The following is an 18510-nucleotide window of genomic DNA, read 5'->3' as shown; positions in this document are numbered from 1 at the left end:
GGACTCAGGACTATAGACTCTGATCCGCAACGGGGAGCTCGTGGAGCTTTAAAAAGTCAAAAAGAAAAAGCTGGTGTTTGGTTTGGGTGCATGCTTGACTGCCCAGGCTGGTTATCAGGAAAGCAAGCAGCGGGCTGGTGCCCAAGAAGCCAGATGTAGTGTTCTGGCAGTCTGTACAGTGGCTCCAGACCCCGAGAGTAGTGGCTTCTTCGCCAGTACCTTCCCAACATCACGCAGGTGAGGCCGTGGCTGAATTCTAACCTGGGAGATAATGGGGATTCTGGGAAAGAGCGCTCCCAGCCTCACCCACAATGAATAACCCTATCTACCCATAGATTTCATTGACTTTCCACAGTAGCACAGAACTACGCAGCACTTTGGAAGATGAGGATATGATACACAGGTTGTATATATTTCATATGTATATCTGGGTCCGAAGAATAGTAAAGCAGAACAGTAAAATAATTATTTCAGATAACACTGAAAGCTGATACTGAAATTGATTATGAAATATATACAAATATACGTATATACTGGGTTCAATGGTGTTCCCCCAAATTTCATATCTACTTGGAACATCAGAATATGACCTTATTTGGAAATAAAGGCTTTGTAGGTGTAATCAAGATAAGGTCATACTGAATTAGAGTCTGTCTTAATCCAGTGATGGGTTTCCTTATAAGAGAAAATCTGGCCCCAGAGGAAACAGGCATGTTTGCCCCACGTGAACACGTCAGCAGAGAGAGGTTCGTGCAGTCTGTCTACAAGGACTGCAGCGGCCGCAGTAACTGAGAGAGGCCTGGGTCGGATTCTCCCTCACAGCCTCCAGCAGGAACCAATTCTGCCAACAGCTTGATTGTGAACTTCTTCCTTTCTAAGGGGTGAGAAAATAAATTTCCATTGTTTCAGCCACCCATTCCATGGCACTCTGTCACGGCACCCCAAGCAAACTAGTCCACTTCCCAAGGATATTTGGGAAGGACAGCCAGAGGCCAGTGTGCCCGGAGCAGAGTGCGAGGGGAGCGAAGGCAGCAGAGGTGGCAGGACAGCACTGGGGTGGGCGGGCACATCGAGTTGTGATGCACTGGCAGCCGTGGTAGACTGGCTTTGGTGGTGAGTGACATGGAGCCCGAAAGTGACCTGATGGGGCAGCTTCCCAAGATCCCTCAGTTACCTTGGGGATGGATGCTATTCTCACGAATCTAATTTTAGGTTCAGAGGCATCAGAATTTCTTGATGGACTGGAGGTGGGGGGAGAGGAGGAGTCAAGGGGACCCCATTCTTTTGTACAGGACCAAAGGGCCGGACGGAGTTGCCGGATTTGGTGCAGCGTGCGGGTCCAGCCTGCAGCATGTGGGGTGGGAGTGAGATTAGGACAAACTGACGCAGAAGATAAAGGTGTAAGAATGTTACTGGATTTTACTACAATTTACAAAACACTTAAAAAGAATGTGGTTGTTATTAGAAACATTATTCCAATAGCAAAACTGTGAAACTGCCAAAATAGCCGTTGGCAGTTGAATCAATACATGGAAAAGGTAAAATCCTCCAACGGTAAAAATAGATGCATAAACGTGAATAAAGGGGGAGGCTCTGGAAGACTAAACGTTTCTGAACAAAAGACATTTGATACAAAATAGTACGTACTGTGTGATTCTATTTACCGGCAATATAAAACGGAAAAATATTGCATATACAGGTGACAAAACTATATAGAAACAAAAGGAAATTATCATTTTTAAAAAGATGTTATTTATCAATTTTTAGAGAGAGGGGAAGGGAGGGAAAAAGAGAGGGAGAGAAACATTAGCGGGTTGCCTCTTGCATGTCCCCGACTGGGGACCTGGCCCGCAACCCAGGCATGTGCCCTGGCTGGGAACCATACAGGTAACCATTTGGTTTGCAGGCCCGTGCTCTATCCACTGAGCCACCCCAGCCAGGGGAAAAGGAAGTTATCTTGTATTAGTTTGGGATGTTGGTGACTTTGAGAGGGCAGGGTGGGGCTTTTGACAGGGCGTCAGCTAGTGGGATGTGGGGAGGGGGTGGCCTTGCTGTCTTGTATATGGGTATGATGTCATGGATGTTTATTTTGTAATATTTTTGTCAAATATATGTCTTATAACCCTGGCCAGGTGGCTCAGTTGGTTAGAGCATTGTCCCATACACCAGGTTGTGGGTTCAATCCTCAGACAGGGCACACACCTATGTTGAGGGTTTGGCCCTGGCTGGTGGGAGGCAGCCAATCAGCATTTCTTTCTGACATTGATGTTCCCTCCCCGCTGCCTCTCTCCCCCTTCCTCTTGCTCTGAAACCAATAAACGTATCCTCAGGTGAGGACTAAAGATAGAATTTTATGCATTTTTCTGCATGTATATTTTACAGTAAAATGTTATGGTACCACATTTTTAAAATCTTTCTCTAATTATCTCAACAGGTGGATAAAAATCATTTTATACTATTCAATATTCATCTATGACAAATGTATTGATAATTTAGGGATAGATGAAAACATTCGAAATTTTCTAGGGCCCTCTTCAAAAAAATGTTTATGGAAGAACATAATATTAAACAAGAATATTAATATTCTCTTGTTCAATAAAATACACACAAAACAAGAATACACATCACCTCAGTCCCCCTTCAGCAGCTGACTAGGTATCCGCATCAGTGCCACGAGAAACAGCTATCAGTTAATAAAGGAAGAAGAAAGTAACTTGTTTCAGAGCTGAAACAATTGTGTGTATAGAACTGGATAGAACCTCGAAAACCTACAAGGGTAACCAGCGGGAAGAAATGATTAGCAGGTTTTTAGGATATCAACTTAATATAAAAATTTTTCTAATTAGCATTATAGAAAGAAGTTGAGTAATTTAAAACATAACATGTACAAAAGTAAAACTGAAGTGATTCAAGTACCAAAATAAGTGTAATGAAATCTAATGTAAAAACCGTAAAATTACACTGAACAGCATCCCCGCGGACTACAGTCCGTGTAAAGATGGGGCACACGCAAACAAAGGAGAGGGCAGTGTCAGCACGGCGTCAGTACTTGGCCAATAGAGGCATCATTTTCGTAAAACTCCTTTAATACTACAGCCCCGTTTGTCTTGCAGCTTCATGATCCCCACTTCTAAATTTTACAAACAGAACAAATGTTTGTTCTGTAATAGCCATGCTTTTCTAAATAATGAGATGAAGGCACCTTTCTTAACTTGATAAAATACTACCAGCCCTGGCCAGTGTGGCTCTGTTGGTTGGGCGTTGTCCCGCAAAGCAAAAGGCTGCCAGTGCGTTCGGTCCTCAGTCGGGGCAGGTATTAGAGGCAATCAATCTCTCACATCAAAGTTTTTTTCCCTGTCTTCCCCTCCCTCTAAAAATAAATAAAATCTTCAAAAAAATAACTTTTATGTTGGTAGCATAACTATGAAAGTACAGAAGTATAATACAAGTCCACTGGCATAGGAACGAACCATTATCACTTAAAGTGGAAGCTCTGTTACCTTCAACATCATAGCTTTGCACATTAGAAAACTATCTAGGGACATGCGTTTCATCAGGCTTCTTCCCAGTTCCAGGACTTGAAAGTGGCTCTGCTAAAATTCTCACCCCCACCAGCAGCAGCATGTCCTGGGTCACCCAGCATTGAAGGAAACACAGGGTGAACTTTGGTTTGGTAAATGCTTTCTTAAAGATGACGCCAGAAGCACAAGCCACACAAGAAAATATGAATTGGTCTTTATAAAAAGTTTTGTGCATCGACACTATCAAGAGAGTGGAAAGACACCCACTATGAATGAACGTGTTTGTAAAAGGCAAAAGATTTATGCGATCTGAAAAGAAACCAGAGTATAAATGAACGTATCTGTAAATCATGATAAGGTTTACTACCCAGAATACACAAAGAATCCTTCCATCTCAATAGCAAAAATAAATAAAAACAACCCAATTAAAAAATGGGCAAAGGGCTGACATAGACATTTTTCCAAGGTGAAATATCCATGAACAAGAAACACACGAAAATATCGCTAACCATCACAACCACAAGGAGGTACCACTTCACAGCCAATAGGATGGCTACAGTCCAAAAATCAGAAACACGTGTTGTCCCGGAAGTGGAGAATTTTGGACCCCTTGTCCAGAGCTGGTGCAGATGTGAAATGGTGCTGCCACGGTGGAAAAGGGCTGGGTGGCTCCTCACAGTTACACTGAGCGGTACTCTGTGATCCAAATCTACCACTCCTACCTATACTGAAACAGATCCTCAGATGTACCTACGTGGATGTTCGTTGTAGCCCTATTCAAAAGTGCCGGAAGGGCCATCTATGGCAGAAGGAATAAACAAAGTGTAGCATATACATAGAATACAATGCTAATCAGCCCTAACAAGGAATAAAGCACTGACACGCTGCAACGTGAATGAACCTTGAAAATGTGATGCGCAGTGAGAGAAGCCAGACACAACAGGCCATAGAGTGTGTGATTCCATGTATAGAAAATATCCAGAATAGGCAATTCTAGAGACAGAAAGTATGTTAGTGGTGGCCAGGAGACAGTGTTTACCTTGGCTATTAACGACTTTACACTCTTCTTAAAAATGGCAACCCAAATCATATGCCATAACATTCACACTTTTAAGTGTAAAACTCAGTGGGTTTTGGTAGTCTCACAAAGCAATCTAAGTAAATACAGCCTTTTACATTTCAAAATTCACAAGGACTGACTGGAAACCTGATTTGACATAATTTCCTTTCAGTGCAAATGCACACCTGAATTCTAACATCGAACATCTAGTGCTTGTGTGACAGATGGCGGGCGGCGGGCTCCCACTTCCCATGGATAAAGGATCCCGGACCTCCGGTTGGTGACCTCTAGCACCAATGTGGGGGCGGGAAGGAGGGCGGACCTACTGGTGTCAAAGGTCACACTTCAGACTCTTCATTCTTGAACAAGGGTCAAATAACCACACTGCTCTTGCCCCACGGGCTGACCTTGACCGCAGAGATAGCCTGCTGTGGTTCCGGAAAAGTGATGCTCCGCTGGGAAACTGACTCAGGGCTTCCTGGTCCAGTAAAAGGACAAGAAAGTGCCGAGGAGCTTCCGCGGACGCTGGGTCGCCAGTTCAGGAGCACCTGCGACTCTGATCCGGACGGTCAGCTCTGGGGAGAAGGGTGGCAGAAATGTACCAAGGTCAAAAACACGCACTTCCGCCTACCTCAGGCACGTGACCTCTGCTTCCGCTCATCATTCGTCCGGCTTCGCTCTCCTCCGCAGTCGTGCTACAGTGCGTGTTCCAGGCGCGACCTCAGGGGTCCCGTCACCGTCGCTCTCACCTGCCGCGGTCGCGGAGCTGCGGGGCGTCGTTTCCCGAGTAGCGTGGAGATGGTGAGTGCGCGGTGCGACCGGAGAGCGGGAATGGCTGGTTCTATTCGGCTGGAATGGGCCGCGAGCGCGCACCGCGCCTCCCTCTCCCCGACATCCCCATCGGAGTCGCAGCCCTCAGCCGCGAGGTGTGATCCTGGCCTCCTGTCCCGTCCCCATGTAAGGGTCCCTTGGGTCCCGACCTCATTGTCCGCCCTCAGCCGTGAGCTGTGGTGCTGGCACCCTGGGAATGCCTCCGGGGAAGTTTCTTAGGAACGTCCCCCTTCTGTGTGGGGAAAATGCAGAAACTTTCACTCATTAAAGTGAGGAGAAGAGATGGATGTATGAAGTCATTAAAATAATAGTGATTCTTCCGTACGAGGTGCAGAGTTGGCGACACTCTGAAGCAGATCCTGTTCTGCTTCATGTTAAAACCCAATAGTCGGAATTATGCACATTCTCCAAATACGTGACCTATAAAGGCCAGCCATGTTCTCTTCTGATTAATTGATTTGCAATTTATCATGAGTTTAATAGTGAACCGATGTTCTCTGAAAGAGATAAGCAGTTTCCAACTATTTAAAACCAGAAAAAGTGCCCTAGAATGTTTTTCCTGGCAGTCTCCTGTACCACTGGTGAGAATTTATGAAGGGAACAGATCCATGGTGACCGTGCCACCTGGCCCACCCCTGACCCCGAGTTCACCATGCCCTCTTGTTTCCTCCTGTCTCATTCTGGACCAGGGGCGATCTGAGGGAAAACTGAGTCAGAACTTCCCAAATCTGGAGCAGCCACTGGACTGCAGGTTGATGCGGAGTCAGCCGCACCCTGAACGGGCTTTTTTCTGCACCTTTCTAACATCCGCCTGTGCGGTCCCCAGAGAAGGTGTGGCAGGGAAGGGGTGACGCCCTGAATCAGCATTCCTGCGGGATTTATCCACGTGGCCTCTGTCTCTGCACGTCAGTCAGGCCCAGGGACTGTAACTGTCCAATCAGGGGAGAGCTGTGGGGTCGGAGTATAAGCACGATTACTGGGCGGGGCTAGGGAACTCTGCCAGAAGGGTCTGGCCTTCTGTCCAACCAGGATCTTCTGTGTGCCCGAGATGTCCAATCAGAGCTCATGGTCCAATCAGAACGCGGGACCTTAAGAGTGCAGTTCAATCAGGCTCGGAGGCGGTGCTTTCGCGTCCTACGTAATCGTTGTTCTTGGGAGTCCTAGAGCTAGTTCGGTTGTGGCTGGCTCCACTTGTCTGGCTCGTTCTGTCCACAGCCCGGGAGAAGTAGCTGCTGGGAGGGCCCGGGAGCCTGCACCGGGGCCTCCGGATGGTGAATGCTTGGGGTCGAACTTGAGACCAGGAGGGGCTGGTTCCACTGGCCGGAACCGACTGGAAATGACTGCGGACCTGGCCTCCCAAGTCCCTTTCCTCCGTCTTCCCCCACCCCCACTCCGGGATATCCGGACCGGAATCTCTTTCCTCCGCGGGCGTTGGGTTCCCGGTGTCCTGTTACCATGTGTTGTCCCGGGGGTCCTCACCCAGGTCTGAAGCTGGGTTGTGGGGCCGATGGAGGGCGGGATCACCACCGATTGGGTGCTGATGGGGGAGCCTGTAGAGTAGGGACGAGGCTCCTATCGTAGAGCTGTGCCAACATTTCAAATCAGAGAAGTGCTTTTCTGGGAGAGGAGGGTGACCAGGAAAGTGGTGTTGAGGCAGGATAGTAAGAATTTAGGAAAATTCCTTGGCAAGTGAAATTGGGAAACTGAGACAGCTGAACGAACCGATAACAGAAGGTAACCAACCAAGGTGGAAAGCCCTGGGTGCCCAGCAATGGGCAAAACTGACAGGTGGCCTTTCTTCCCCTGGCCGGTCGCTGGTCATGCAGTTTAGACCCACCCTCCCACCTCCCCTTAACTCCCTAAAGTATTTCAGCTCCAGGACCAGAATAGCAGCAAAACCAGGCAGGCTTTGCCAGGACCTGCTGAATGACTAATAACCCCCTAGAGCTGACCAATCAGTAGAGACCGCGGCCCTGAAAGGCTGATGAATATTCTATTGAGATCCTTTCCTAAACTCCTAGCCTTTAAAAACCCTCAAAACAAAGTTCTAGTGCCACTCTTCCTCTCCGAAGGCCCCAACTTTCTCTCCCCTCACTTCTTCACCTAGGGATGTGTATGTCCTAAACTCTAAGGGACCTCACAAAACCAGGGCAGCAATCAAAGCAGCCCTGTCCAGGCTCATTCCTTGCCTATAACGTTTCTAGAGAGTTGAAGCAGACCCACCTAGGAGCTCTCCTGTTGCTGCTTCTATCCTAAACCCTCGTTTCACTGTCCCCAGCTTTAATAAATGTACTCTCAAAATCACCTGGACTCATGTTGTGAAATCTTACCTGCACATTGCCCTGGCCGGGTTGCTCAGTGGGTTGGAGTGTAGTCCTGATACACCAAGGTTGCAGGTTCAATCCCCAGTCAGGGCACATACAAGAATCAACCAATGAATGCATAAATGGGTGGAACAAGTTGATTTTCTTTCTTTCTCTCTCTCTCCCTATCTCTCTAAAATCAATCAATAAAAAATTTTTTAAAAGAGACCCCCCCCCACACACACACTATAGGCTGGCCCGAGACAGACCTGCTCTGGGCCTGGTCTTTTCTGCTAACAGTGTGATGGGACTGCCCTGCATATACTGAGTGAATTCTCAGCTCAGGTCAGCAGGGGCTTGTTCTGCAACTTAGCGCTTGTTCGGAGGCAGCCAGCAGGGACATGTGGAGGAAGGGGTCCAAACTCGAGGTGCTGTGGGGAGGACAGAAGGCTGACTAAATCTTGGATTTAAAAAAATGGGAATTTTTGATTACTTGGACAAGGCTGTGAAATGTAAACATCCAAGCTCTGTAAGGAAAGACTTTCGTTTAAAAGAGCCTTTAAAGGACGGGGCGGAGGGACCGTCGCACTCAAGACAGGAGCTGTGCAGCAGGGGGAATGCTCCCGTCACAGGGTTTCCAAGTGTCAAGAAAGGAATTGTTTTGCTTTTACAGAGATGAGTCCTCAAAGCTAGGAAGTGCCAGGTGTGGTGGGGATGGCAGGTCCCCAGGGCAGTGTGTTAGTAAGGGCTGTCCCCTGGCTGGATGAAGGTAGGTCAAAGTTCAGCCGTCTGGCAGGATTGGGGAGGCTGAACCAAGAAGTCTGGCCGACAAGCATTTGCTATGCTTGGTCAGTGGCGATGAGCAGTTCATCTAGTCAATGATGAGACACGGAACCGGGATTTTGTGGGGTCTGCCTCCAGCCTCGTCATGGGTAAACAAAGGGAGGGGGTTCCTGCAGCGTGCCTTTCTCCAGAACAAATGGATGGAGAGTTCCTTTCACCTCCAGCAATGTTTCTAGGAGCACAGGACTCAAGGAGGGTATGGGATTGTCATCCGATACCTGTGAGCAGCCCAGCCCCTTCTGTACCCAGCTCAGCATGAAGCTTTCCCCTTTTCCAGCCTCAGGTTTCAGCAGATGTAAAATGACTGGATTCTTTTTGCCTGGTTTCTTTACGTTAGTGAGGGTAGTAAGTATCTCAGGTCTATGTCCCGTCTTGCTGACTCCTGTTACTCCTGGGTGAACCGGAGGTGCCGCCGAGGAAAAGTGTCTCAGTACAGAGTATATACTCTCGGCCGTTACAGTCTCGGGGAGAATGCATGCGGTTCCACCCCTTCATGTGAGGTGGGTGGACATATGGATTAAAATATTCATAAAAATTTAGTAACCCTCTCAGGGTGCAGAGTGTGTGACATTGTGTGATCTTATCCCACTTGCTGTTAATAGCTGGTCTTTAGAGATGAATGGAAATTCTGAGAAATGTAACTAAGAAACCGATACGTTCAATTCTGATTGATTGCTTTATAATTTGTTATCATGATGATAATAATAAACTGACACTTGTTTTCTGAAAGAGATACTCAGTTTCCAGTTACTTGAATCCATAATAGTGACCTAGCATTTCCCTCCCCCAGTTTTTCCTGGAACGCAGGTGGGGGCGGTGGTTCTGTGGGGTCTCATTCACACTCTGGGACAGGGGCCTTCTCTCATCCAAATGACCATGGTGCTTGAAGCAGGTGTTCACCTGGGTGGGAACAAGCTGCTCCCAAAGCTGGTCCTGTGGAGGAGATGGGGGAAAGTGCAGTGTGGCCTTGCTGGGCGCCTCCCTCTAGAGGTGACCTCCAGTCCCCAGAACCACCCAAAAGGAGCAGCGGGTGCCCGGAGAAGCCACAGAACCTGGGGAGACCCCCCTGCACGTGGGCTGGAGTGGTTTGTCCTGAGGTGTACTGTGGATGTAAAATGTTGGTTTGAATTTTGCGTTGAGATTAACAATGACGCTGTTAGCTTCCGTGTGCCGCTGTTGTGTCTCATCTTGCTCCCGCTGCCGGGTGACTGCTCTCCTGAGTCAGTGTCATTCTTTATACCTTTACCAGTTCTTATTCATCCCCAGGCAGTGTGTTGTTTGGTTTTTGCCTCTTAGATTTCCAATAAGTGAATGTTAACATTAGTACACCATCTCTGTCACGCAGAGGCTTCTCTGTGATGCTTAGTCCTTGTCTGTGTCACATGCGCTGGTGTCAGGCCCGGTCCCCAGTTTTCTCATCTATGCCACTGCGGTGCAGGTTCTTCTAAGTGTATTTTTGGCAGGTCAGCAAATATACCGCAGGCGTCTGGGTCTCGTCTCCAAATGGACATTGCAACTTCAGTCTGAACACGCTGGAGACAAATCACCGGGTCATACTTACGGATAAGTTTAAAGTTCCCAGGAGATGATGGTGGAGCATATGAATTGACACCCTCCCCCTCCACCATACCTTTCGTTCTTGTGTCCACCACTTACGTTACCTAAGTTAATTTTTGTTTATCAAAAATGAATGGCCCAGAGTCTTCTGGTAACGCACGGTTTCTCCTGATCACCACTGAGGCCGAGCATGTGGGGTTTCATCTTCTGTGCAACAGTTTTCAGTCATTTGGTCTCATTTTATTCCTGTCTGTGTTTACTGATGGCTGACGTTTCCCCGGACACTCTGGGCAGGAACCCCCTTTCATGGACAGATACAGTCCACATTTTCTCAAGCGTGCTTTATCTTTCACCGTCTTTATTCTGTCCTGGTGAATGAACTCTTTTTTAAAAAAAAATATTTTATTTATCTTTTTAGAGAGGGGGAGAGGGAGGGAGGGAAAAAGAGAGGGAAAGAAGCAATGATGTGAGAGAGAAACATCGACTGGTTGCCCCTTGTGTGCCTCAGCTCATGACCAGGCACAACCCAGGCACGTGCCCTGACCAGGAATCCACTGGCGACCTTTCCCTCTGTGGGACAACGCCCAGCCAACTGAGCCACCCCGGTCAGGGCTGGTGAATGAACTCTTAGCGTTACTAGAATTGAACTTCTTCTTTTCAAATTTTCTTTTATATTCACAAGTTCTATTGTTTTTGAAGAAAATTGCCATTAATTTAAGGAGAATATATTTTTAGCTTGTCAAACCTATTTTTCAACAGCATCGATTGAGATGAAATTTAAATACCATAAAATTTACCTGTTGGACATAACTCTATTTCGTTCATTTACGGAATTGTACCACTACCCCCATCTTCTCATTTGAAACATTTTTATCGCCCTAAAAAGAAACCACGTGTCTACTGGTCGTCACTCCGCACCCACTCGGTCCCCTGCGCAGCGATGCTCCCTCTACTTTCTGTCTCTATGGATTGGCTCTTGTACATGACATAACACTATCTGTGGGCTTTGTGACATCTGTCTGGTAATAGAGTATTTATGGGTCATTAATTTTATGCCGCGAATCAGAACTTCATTCCTCTTATTGCCAAACATGTTCCATTGCGTGAATAGTCCCGCTTTTTCCTTATCCTAGTCACCTGGGGGACTTTGGAGTTCTTCCCAGCGTGTGGCTGTTGTGCATGCCCGTGCGTTAGTTTTCGCGTTGATGTTTGTTCACCTCTCCCGAGCACGTAGACACCTGAAAGTGCAGTTGCTCTGTTACGTGATAACCATGCCCCGCATTTTCAGGACCCACCAGGCAGTCTTCCAAAGTGGCTTTAACACTTTACTTCCCATAAGCCGTGCGTGAGGGTTCCTCATACTCCTGCCAGCACTTGTCTGTCTCTGCGGCCGTCTTGGGGGGTGAGCAGCTGTCTGCTGTGGTTCTGATCTGCGTTTTCCTGATGACCAGTGTCTAGTATGTTCCATGGGCTGATTGGCCATTTGTATTTCTTCTTTGGAAAGATATCTACTCACATTTTTTGCCCATTTTTCAGTTGTATTTTTGTCTTTATTTTATTTTATTTTTTATTGTTCTCATATGAGTTTTTGTGAATATATTTAGAATAGAAGGCTCCTACCAGGTGAGTGGTTAGCAAAGCCTAGTTGCAGCCTCCATTGAGGCGGCATCGTTTTTGCTGTAATTGATGTTTTTGGGGGGGGGTTTTCTTTAAATTTTTATAATATATTTTTATCTTCAACAATCTCTGATTCTTTTTATAATTGCTGGCTCTTTATTTCATGAATTCAGTGTCATTTGATACTGCTTTAAAGGTAGTAACTAGATTATTTGTTATTTTCTCTCCTTTAAAGTGACGTTTGGCTCTCTTACCTTCAGACCCCACAGTGATTCTCCATTGGTGCCCTGAGAGGCTCTGCTGGCCTGTCCAAATCTTTAGACACTTGGCCCTCCTCTTACCCAACAGGTGTGCCAGGCTCCGGGCTCTGGCTTCTGTCAGCGACCACAGGGTCCATCTCATCCTGGAAGGGGTCACGTGTCTGTCTTGTCAGATAGGAGAGGACTAGACCAGGCTTCTGGGTTCTGTTGACATCCGAGGCGTGAACTGTGAGCGCAAGCAGCACTAGAAATCTCAGTGTTCAGGACCGTCTGACGTCCTGGTTTCAGGTCTTGAAGTTCACAAGGAAGCAGCTTGTGAGCAAGCCAGGTATCCATGTCCATGTTATCCAAATCAGAGTTTTATCTTTCAGTCTTTAGCTTCCGCAGAATCTGCTCTATCTCATTAGAAATCGTTCTTTTTAATTGGGTATGCATATAAATTTGTATCGGTTGTTGTCGAACTTTGCTCAAGGTTCCAAGCACTTAACCGCCACTGAGTGTACTGCATTTGGTTCGCTTGCTTATTGTCATTTCCCATGAGAATGTGAGCTCGGGTGTCCTAGGACTTGAGTCCAGGTCCCTGACCATCAGCCTGCCCCATTTTCCTGCACGGGCTGGTGAAGTGGTGCCTTGTTGCAACAGAATATGTGGGATGTTTCAGAACTCAGTGGTCTTTGCGGATGTGGCTGTGAACTTCACTCAGGAGGAGTGGGCTCTGCTGGACGGTGCTCAGAGGAAGCTCTACAGAGATGTGATGCTGGAGACCTTCAGGAACCTGGCCTCCGTGGGTAAGGATCATCCCTTCACTTAGATTTCAGGGAAGATGTATTTCTTACACTTTTTATTTCTTATTGGAGCCAAGGAATGAAATATGTTGAAAAAAGGACAGACACAATTCAAGGATTCGTGGACCCTGCCTAGAGTCAAATGGCTTTTCCATGATAAAGCTTCATGTATTAAATTGACCTTTTATTTCTCTTGAATAAAAGTCTGAGGTTTGTTAATTTTACAGGCGTGACCATAGTTTCTCCAGGTCGTTGTGGGGCGGTAGGAGCAGCCTTCTGGCTTTCACCCCTGAGAACATCACACTGTGGTTAGTACACGTTTGACGTGGTAATCTTGCCGCAAAATAAACCCATACTTACCCATCATTGAAAGCCTTGAACATCGCAGTGTTGGCCCATCTCATGGAACGTTTGTTGCCCTCCATCCTCGCTCGTGATGAGCTTTTCTCCGGGAGCAGGGCAGCAGCCGCACACCGTCCGCTCCCCCAGCGGCACCGGGACTGAGGAGTGCTTCTTCTGGGGCCTCGGTGCCTGTGAGCACCTGCAGAGAGCCCAGCCTCGGGGGGAACGGGTTCCAGACAAGGGACTGATATTTGGGCATGTCTCTTAGAAACACGACTCAGTCTGTGTTTGAAAAGGGTGACATTTGTCACTTACCTGTCCTCCCTGTTGGACTTTTCATCCATCCGCACTCACTTGGTAAGACTTTTTGTATCTCCTCCTGTAACAGGAGCATTTGGGCACGAGCATTTTGCCCGTTTCCTTCCAGTGTTGCTTCTGTGATGATATTTACCTCAAATTCAGTCTCCATGGCCCTAGCCGGGTGGCTCAGGTGGTTGGAGCATTGTCCCGTATACCAAAAGGTTGTGGGTTTGATTCCAGGTCAGGGCACATACCTAGGTTGTGGGTTGAATCCCTGGTTGGGGTGCATGCCAGAGTCAACCAATTAATGTTTCTCACTTCAATGTTCCTCTCTCTTTCCCCCGACGTTCTCTGTCTTTAAAATCAATAAATACATATCCTCAGTTGAGGATTAAAAAAAATCAGTTTCCATTTCTTTTGAAGTACTTCTTAGTGAACAAGCTGCCATTTTGACCCATTTTCCCTAATATTGCCAAAGTCACAAACAGCTGAGGTCCCAGATTATTTCTTTACTTACATATCCATCTTCCTTATAGAATTTATTTACACATTTTGGGATCAGTACCTGAAAATAAATTTACATGGGGTTTATTTTCTTTTCTCCCCCAAAATTACAGAGATACTGCAGGTTTGGTTCCAGACTACTGCAAGAAAGTTGGTATCACACAAATACTCTGGTTTCACGGTGTATATAAAAGCTAAATTTGTACTATACTGTAGTCTATTAAGTGTGCATGGCATTATGTCTTTAAAAAACCTACATGCCTCAGTTTAAAATACTTTATTGCTACCAAATGCTGACCATTATCTGAGCCTTCAGCGAGTCACAGTCTTTTTGCTGGTGGAGGGTCTTACCTTCAATCTGTAGAAAAGGCGGTATCTGCACAGCACAGTCAAGCAAAGCACCATAAACCATGACATGCCTGTGTGCTACCCGTTGTTGCAGCTTCTTGCACTCAAGTCAAAAGCAGTGCATCAAGCCCTTGGCGGGAAGCCTTGGAGACTGAACTATGCAGTGAAGACAACGTAGTAAGATTCACAAGAAACGGTTCCTGCTCTGTTTCTGGAGAACGCTGGACATTTCATGACGTTGGAGACCAGGGCAGGCGTTGGAGGTGAGCGGCACTCCCGCAGGAGGAGGGGGCTGGGCAGAGCGTTAGACTAACTTAAAATTAAAGAAGGAGCACAGCTCTGGCTAAACAATCGTGTACTTAGAGAATGACCACCTGACAACATTTTCGTAAACGTGAAGTAGTTGCTGAGTGTCTGTGCAGAATTTGGTTGGAAAGAATGATCAGGAAACCCTACTTGTAAGAAGCACTGAACTAATGTTACTGCTCTGTTTGAGCTCAGCCAGAACATTGAGCTCGCTCCACACTGTAACAGCGCAGGCAGTACAGAGAGCATGCCCATTTGTTCAAAATGGTAAATATATGCTCGCAGTAATCATGAACGACCATCTGCAAATTATGGATAGAGAAATCCCTTATAATTATATCCCTAGTAATGTGCTATCTCTTTCGAACAGAAGTCACGTGCTGGGGGCTCCCTGTGAGAGGGATGAAGCTCATCCATGCGGAGACACCCCGAACCAGGTCACAGATCTCCCTGTGGAGGAGGGACATCCGCCCGGAGTTAAACCCCATGAGAGCGCTAAGTGTGGAAAAGCCCGCCCGAGTCAGCCAAGGTCTCCCACTGGACATGAACCTCATCCCTGTGAGGAATGCGGACGAGCCCGCACGTGTGTCTCGGGTGCAGGCCCCCACGGGGAACCAGAGCGTGTGGACAAACCCTGTCACTGTCAGCACCCTGGGAGAGGGTCTGAGAGACACGTGAAGAGCCTCAGTCATAAAACCTCCATCGCATGTCAGAAATGTGTAAACGCCTTCACTCGCCACGCCTCCTTTCGGGGACATTTGAGAGGTCACTGTGGACAGAAAATCCACACGTGTAAAGTGTGCGGGAAAGCCTTTATGTTTGGGTGCCACCTTAGACGGCATGCAAGAACGCACACTGGAGAGAAGCCCTACGAGTGTAAGGAGTGTGGGAAAGGCTTCAGCTGTAACTCCTACCTGCGGGAACACGTGAGGACTCACACCGGGGAGAAACCCTATGCGTGTGAGCACTGTGGGAAAGCCTTCCGATTTTACTCCTACCTTCGAGAACACGGGAGGACGCACACGGGAGATAGACCTTATGAATGTCAGCAGTGTGGCAAAGCCTTCCGGCACCTGTCCTCCCTGCAGTCCCACGTGAGGACGCACACCGGGGAGAAACCCTATGCGTGTAAGGAATGTGGGAGGAGTTTCCGCTGTCCCAAGTACTTTAGGAAGCACGTGAAAACACACAGTGGAAGGAAACGCTATGAGTGTGCGGAGTGTGGGAAAGCCTTCGATTACTCCTCGTCCCTTCGGGAGCACGTGAGAACACACAGCGAAGAGAAGCCCTACGAATGTGTGGAGTGTGGGAAGGCGTTCAGGTGTCCCTCGTCCCTGCAGAGGCACGCCCGGATGCACACCGGGGAGAAACCCTACGAATGTCAGAAGTGTGGCGAAGCCTTCCGGCATCACGCGTCCCTGCGAAGACACGGGAGGACTCACACTGGGTAGAAACTCAGAATACAGGGACTGTATTTATTTTTCCTTAAAACTCTGTGAGGAAACACTGGAGAGAAACCGTATGAGTGGAAAAAGTAGGTGGGAAATTTTTAGATCTTCACTCATGTCACACGTGAAAACTCAGGGCCGTACAGAAACCTGCCGTAGCAAATACGGTTTTCCTTGTAAGTGCCTCACCCTGAAGAGGGATCCCTGTGTGTTGATTTCTGGTTTACGTTACTGATAGGAGCACTTAAGATAGAATTACTCCTCTGTGTCTGCCTCATCTGTACTACATACATTTTGCTGTCTTTGACTTTAATGAATTGTAAGTTATATAAAACTTGTCTCACTTCCATTATAATGTCTTTTGACTCAGGGGCGATAAGCGGTTTTTCTTCCTTTTTCACGTGTAACTTGATATATCTTAGATGAAAGTTTTTTATGATGCTCACTTTCCGTTACGTTCCTAGTATGTGATCATGATACGAGTTCTGTAGCATCGAAATTTCCTCTCTGGCGCCCTGCTGCAGATCCCGGAGCTGCGGCTCACTCCAGCTCTGTGCTCCCCTTCCGTCGTTATCACGATTCTAAAAGACGCATCTTCCACATTTGCCGCTAGTGGATGCCACACCTGTGTTCTTCACGGAAATTAGTGATTGTGGAAAGATCTTGGAAGAGAACGGTCCCTTCTGCTTATGTTCACAAGTTGACCTCTGCTTATTGTCTTTGGTCTTGTTGGAGGTTGGAGTCAATGCATTGAGTTAAAGGAGAACTTGTGGCAGGAAGGTAAAGGCTGGTGTCCAGATGGTGCCCCTGAATGGGTGTGGTCAGCTTGGCTGAGGTGGGGACCATATCCCATCGTCCTGTTTATGGTTCTGAGCTAAAGGTCACAAGCAGAGGAAGGCGCATGGGGTTTGGAAAGCAGTTGTGAAGAAGCGTGACCCTCAGGTCTTCTGGACTGTCTGCAGACAGATAGTTGGGTGGGAGCCCAGCGGGCCTGAGATACAGCGCATTCTTCCAACATCTTGCTCTGCCCCGTCTGGAACAGCCCCAACCAAACACCTTTGACACTGGTTTCCTCTTGGGCAGGAGATTACATAGACTGTTCCTAGGATTCCCCATCATGGACCCTCTTTGATTCTCAGGTCCATGCTGTAGCTCTTCGGTGCCCATCCGGTCGCTGCAGTTGGACGCCCCGCTGGCTGATCGGTCAGGTGTATTGAGCGTGGGGCACTACTTCAGTCACCCCCGGACTGCTTGGGAATCAGAGGATGGAGCCTCCGTTCAGTGTCCTGAACAGTGTCATCACTGTTCTTGCAAGACTAGTGTCATCACTAGTCTTGCGTGTCATCACCTTTGAAATGTGACCCCTCGTCACTGTCTGTTAACAAGGGTATTTACACATAGTGTTCAGCTTCTCCAACCCCCTAAAGGTGGCATTCTGGTTTGTGTGGCTACAGAGGGAAGTGTGGGTTGGACCAGATGCAGCGCCCACAGAAACCCAGGCGTATTTGGAGCCCCCACTTGCAGGGTGGGGCCCGATATGCCCATTTGCCCACCCTCCACCAGCTGGGAACTCTGGTTCTTGTACCAAGACTGCTTGGCAGTTGTCTAGGGTAGCAGTTTTCAACCTTTTCCATCTCATGGCACACACAAACTGATTACTAAAAGTCTGGCACACCAAAAATATATGTTTTTGCTGATCTGACCAAAAGTAGGAATGGTTTTGCTTCACTCACACTAGACAGCCATTGTGTCTGTTGGTTGGCGTCATTTGTTCATTTGACAATGTAAGGGAAAAGAGGCCAGTGCCCCTGACTAAATAGTCAGATATTGCGTGCTTTAAAAATTCTCGCGGCCCACCAGTGTGCCTTTGTGGTACACTGGTTAAAAATTGCTGGTCTGGGGTGTTTTCCCAGACACACAGTGAGTGGTGTTGCCACGTTACGCATGTCACTGGAGTTCAAAGGCGGTTGGCACCCATGGCAATACACCATCCCACCTGGGCATCTCCGTGGCCACCCCTTCTACGACCCCAATCTGCTGTAGCTATTGAAGTGTCAGCTGCTAAGGCTCGCACCCCGGCCAGGGCATCTGCTTCCTGACAGCTGTGGAGCATCGGCGCCTTAGGAGTCTGGATGTGGAAGAGAGTGAGGACTACCTCAGGCTCTTGCAGGTGAACCCAAAGTGTCCCCAAACATCCTGACCCCACAAGTCACACTCATGATCACCCACCCCTCAGCTTCCCGTTGTGCAAACCACTGGGTTGGTCTCTAAAGCAAAGGGTGAGTTTCCCGAGCCCTTGAATCACCAGTCAGCCTGCTTCTGCCCAGTGAATGCTGGGGCTTGTCCCTTATTGAGAGGCTCCACCTGGAGGACTGCTGGGGACACTGGGAGCTCTCCCTTTGTGGGCACGAGTCAGATTTCTGTCCCTTCCAGGGCTGGGACAGTCCGAGGGGTGCTGTGTCCTGTGGTCTCTGCAACAGTGCAG

General features: G+C 47.9%; 1 protein-coding gene across 2 annotated transcripts; it reads left to right on the top strand.

The window, feature by feature from the left end:
- The first annotated feature begins 5035 nt into the window (after nt 1–5035).
- Nucleotides 5036–17181, top strand: LOC112312269 (zinc finger protein 77). Of its 2 annotated transcripts, none has more exons than XM_071219176.1 (4): nt 5036–5382; nt 12654–12780; nt 14366–14534; nt 14951–17181. In XM_071219176.1, the coding sequence occupies exons 1-4, from the start codon at nt 5380–5382 to the stop codon at nt 16026–16028; spliced, it is 1377 nt and encodes a 458-aa protein (XP_071075277.1). In that variant the 5' UTR covers nt 5036–5379; the 3' UTR covers nt 16029–17181. The 2 variants fall into 2 exon arrangements, with proteins under 2 accessions (XP_071075277.1, XP_045058397.2); XM_045202462.3 differs by having other exon boundaries at nt 14948–17178.
- The last annotated feature ends 1329 nt before the right edge of the window (nt 17182–18510 follow it).

Source organism: Desmodus rotundus, chromosome 9 (assembly GCF_022682495.2).
Source record: "Desmodus rotundus isolate HL8 chromosome 9, HLdesRot8A.1, whole genome shotgun sequence".
Taxonomy (NCBI): Eukaryota; Metazoa; Chordata; class Mammalia; order Chiroptera; family Phyllostomidae; genus Desmodus; species Desmodus rotundus.
The sequence above is the reverse complement of the archived record's forward strand: the minus strand, read 5'-3'. Positions and strand labels throughout refer to the sequence as shown.

Coding starts and splice junctions, on each gene's coding strand:
- LOC112312269 (XM_045202462.3), top strand. Junction 12,781..14,365: donor CAGGAACCTGGCCTCCGTGG/GTAAGGATCATC, acceptor CCGTTGTTGCAG/CTTCTTGCACTCAAGTCAAA. Junction 14,535..14,947: donor GACCAGGGCAGGCGTTGGAG/GTGAGCGGCACT, acceptor TCTTTCGAACAG/AAGTCACGTGCTGGGGGCTC.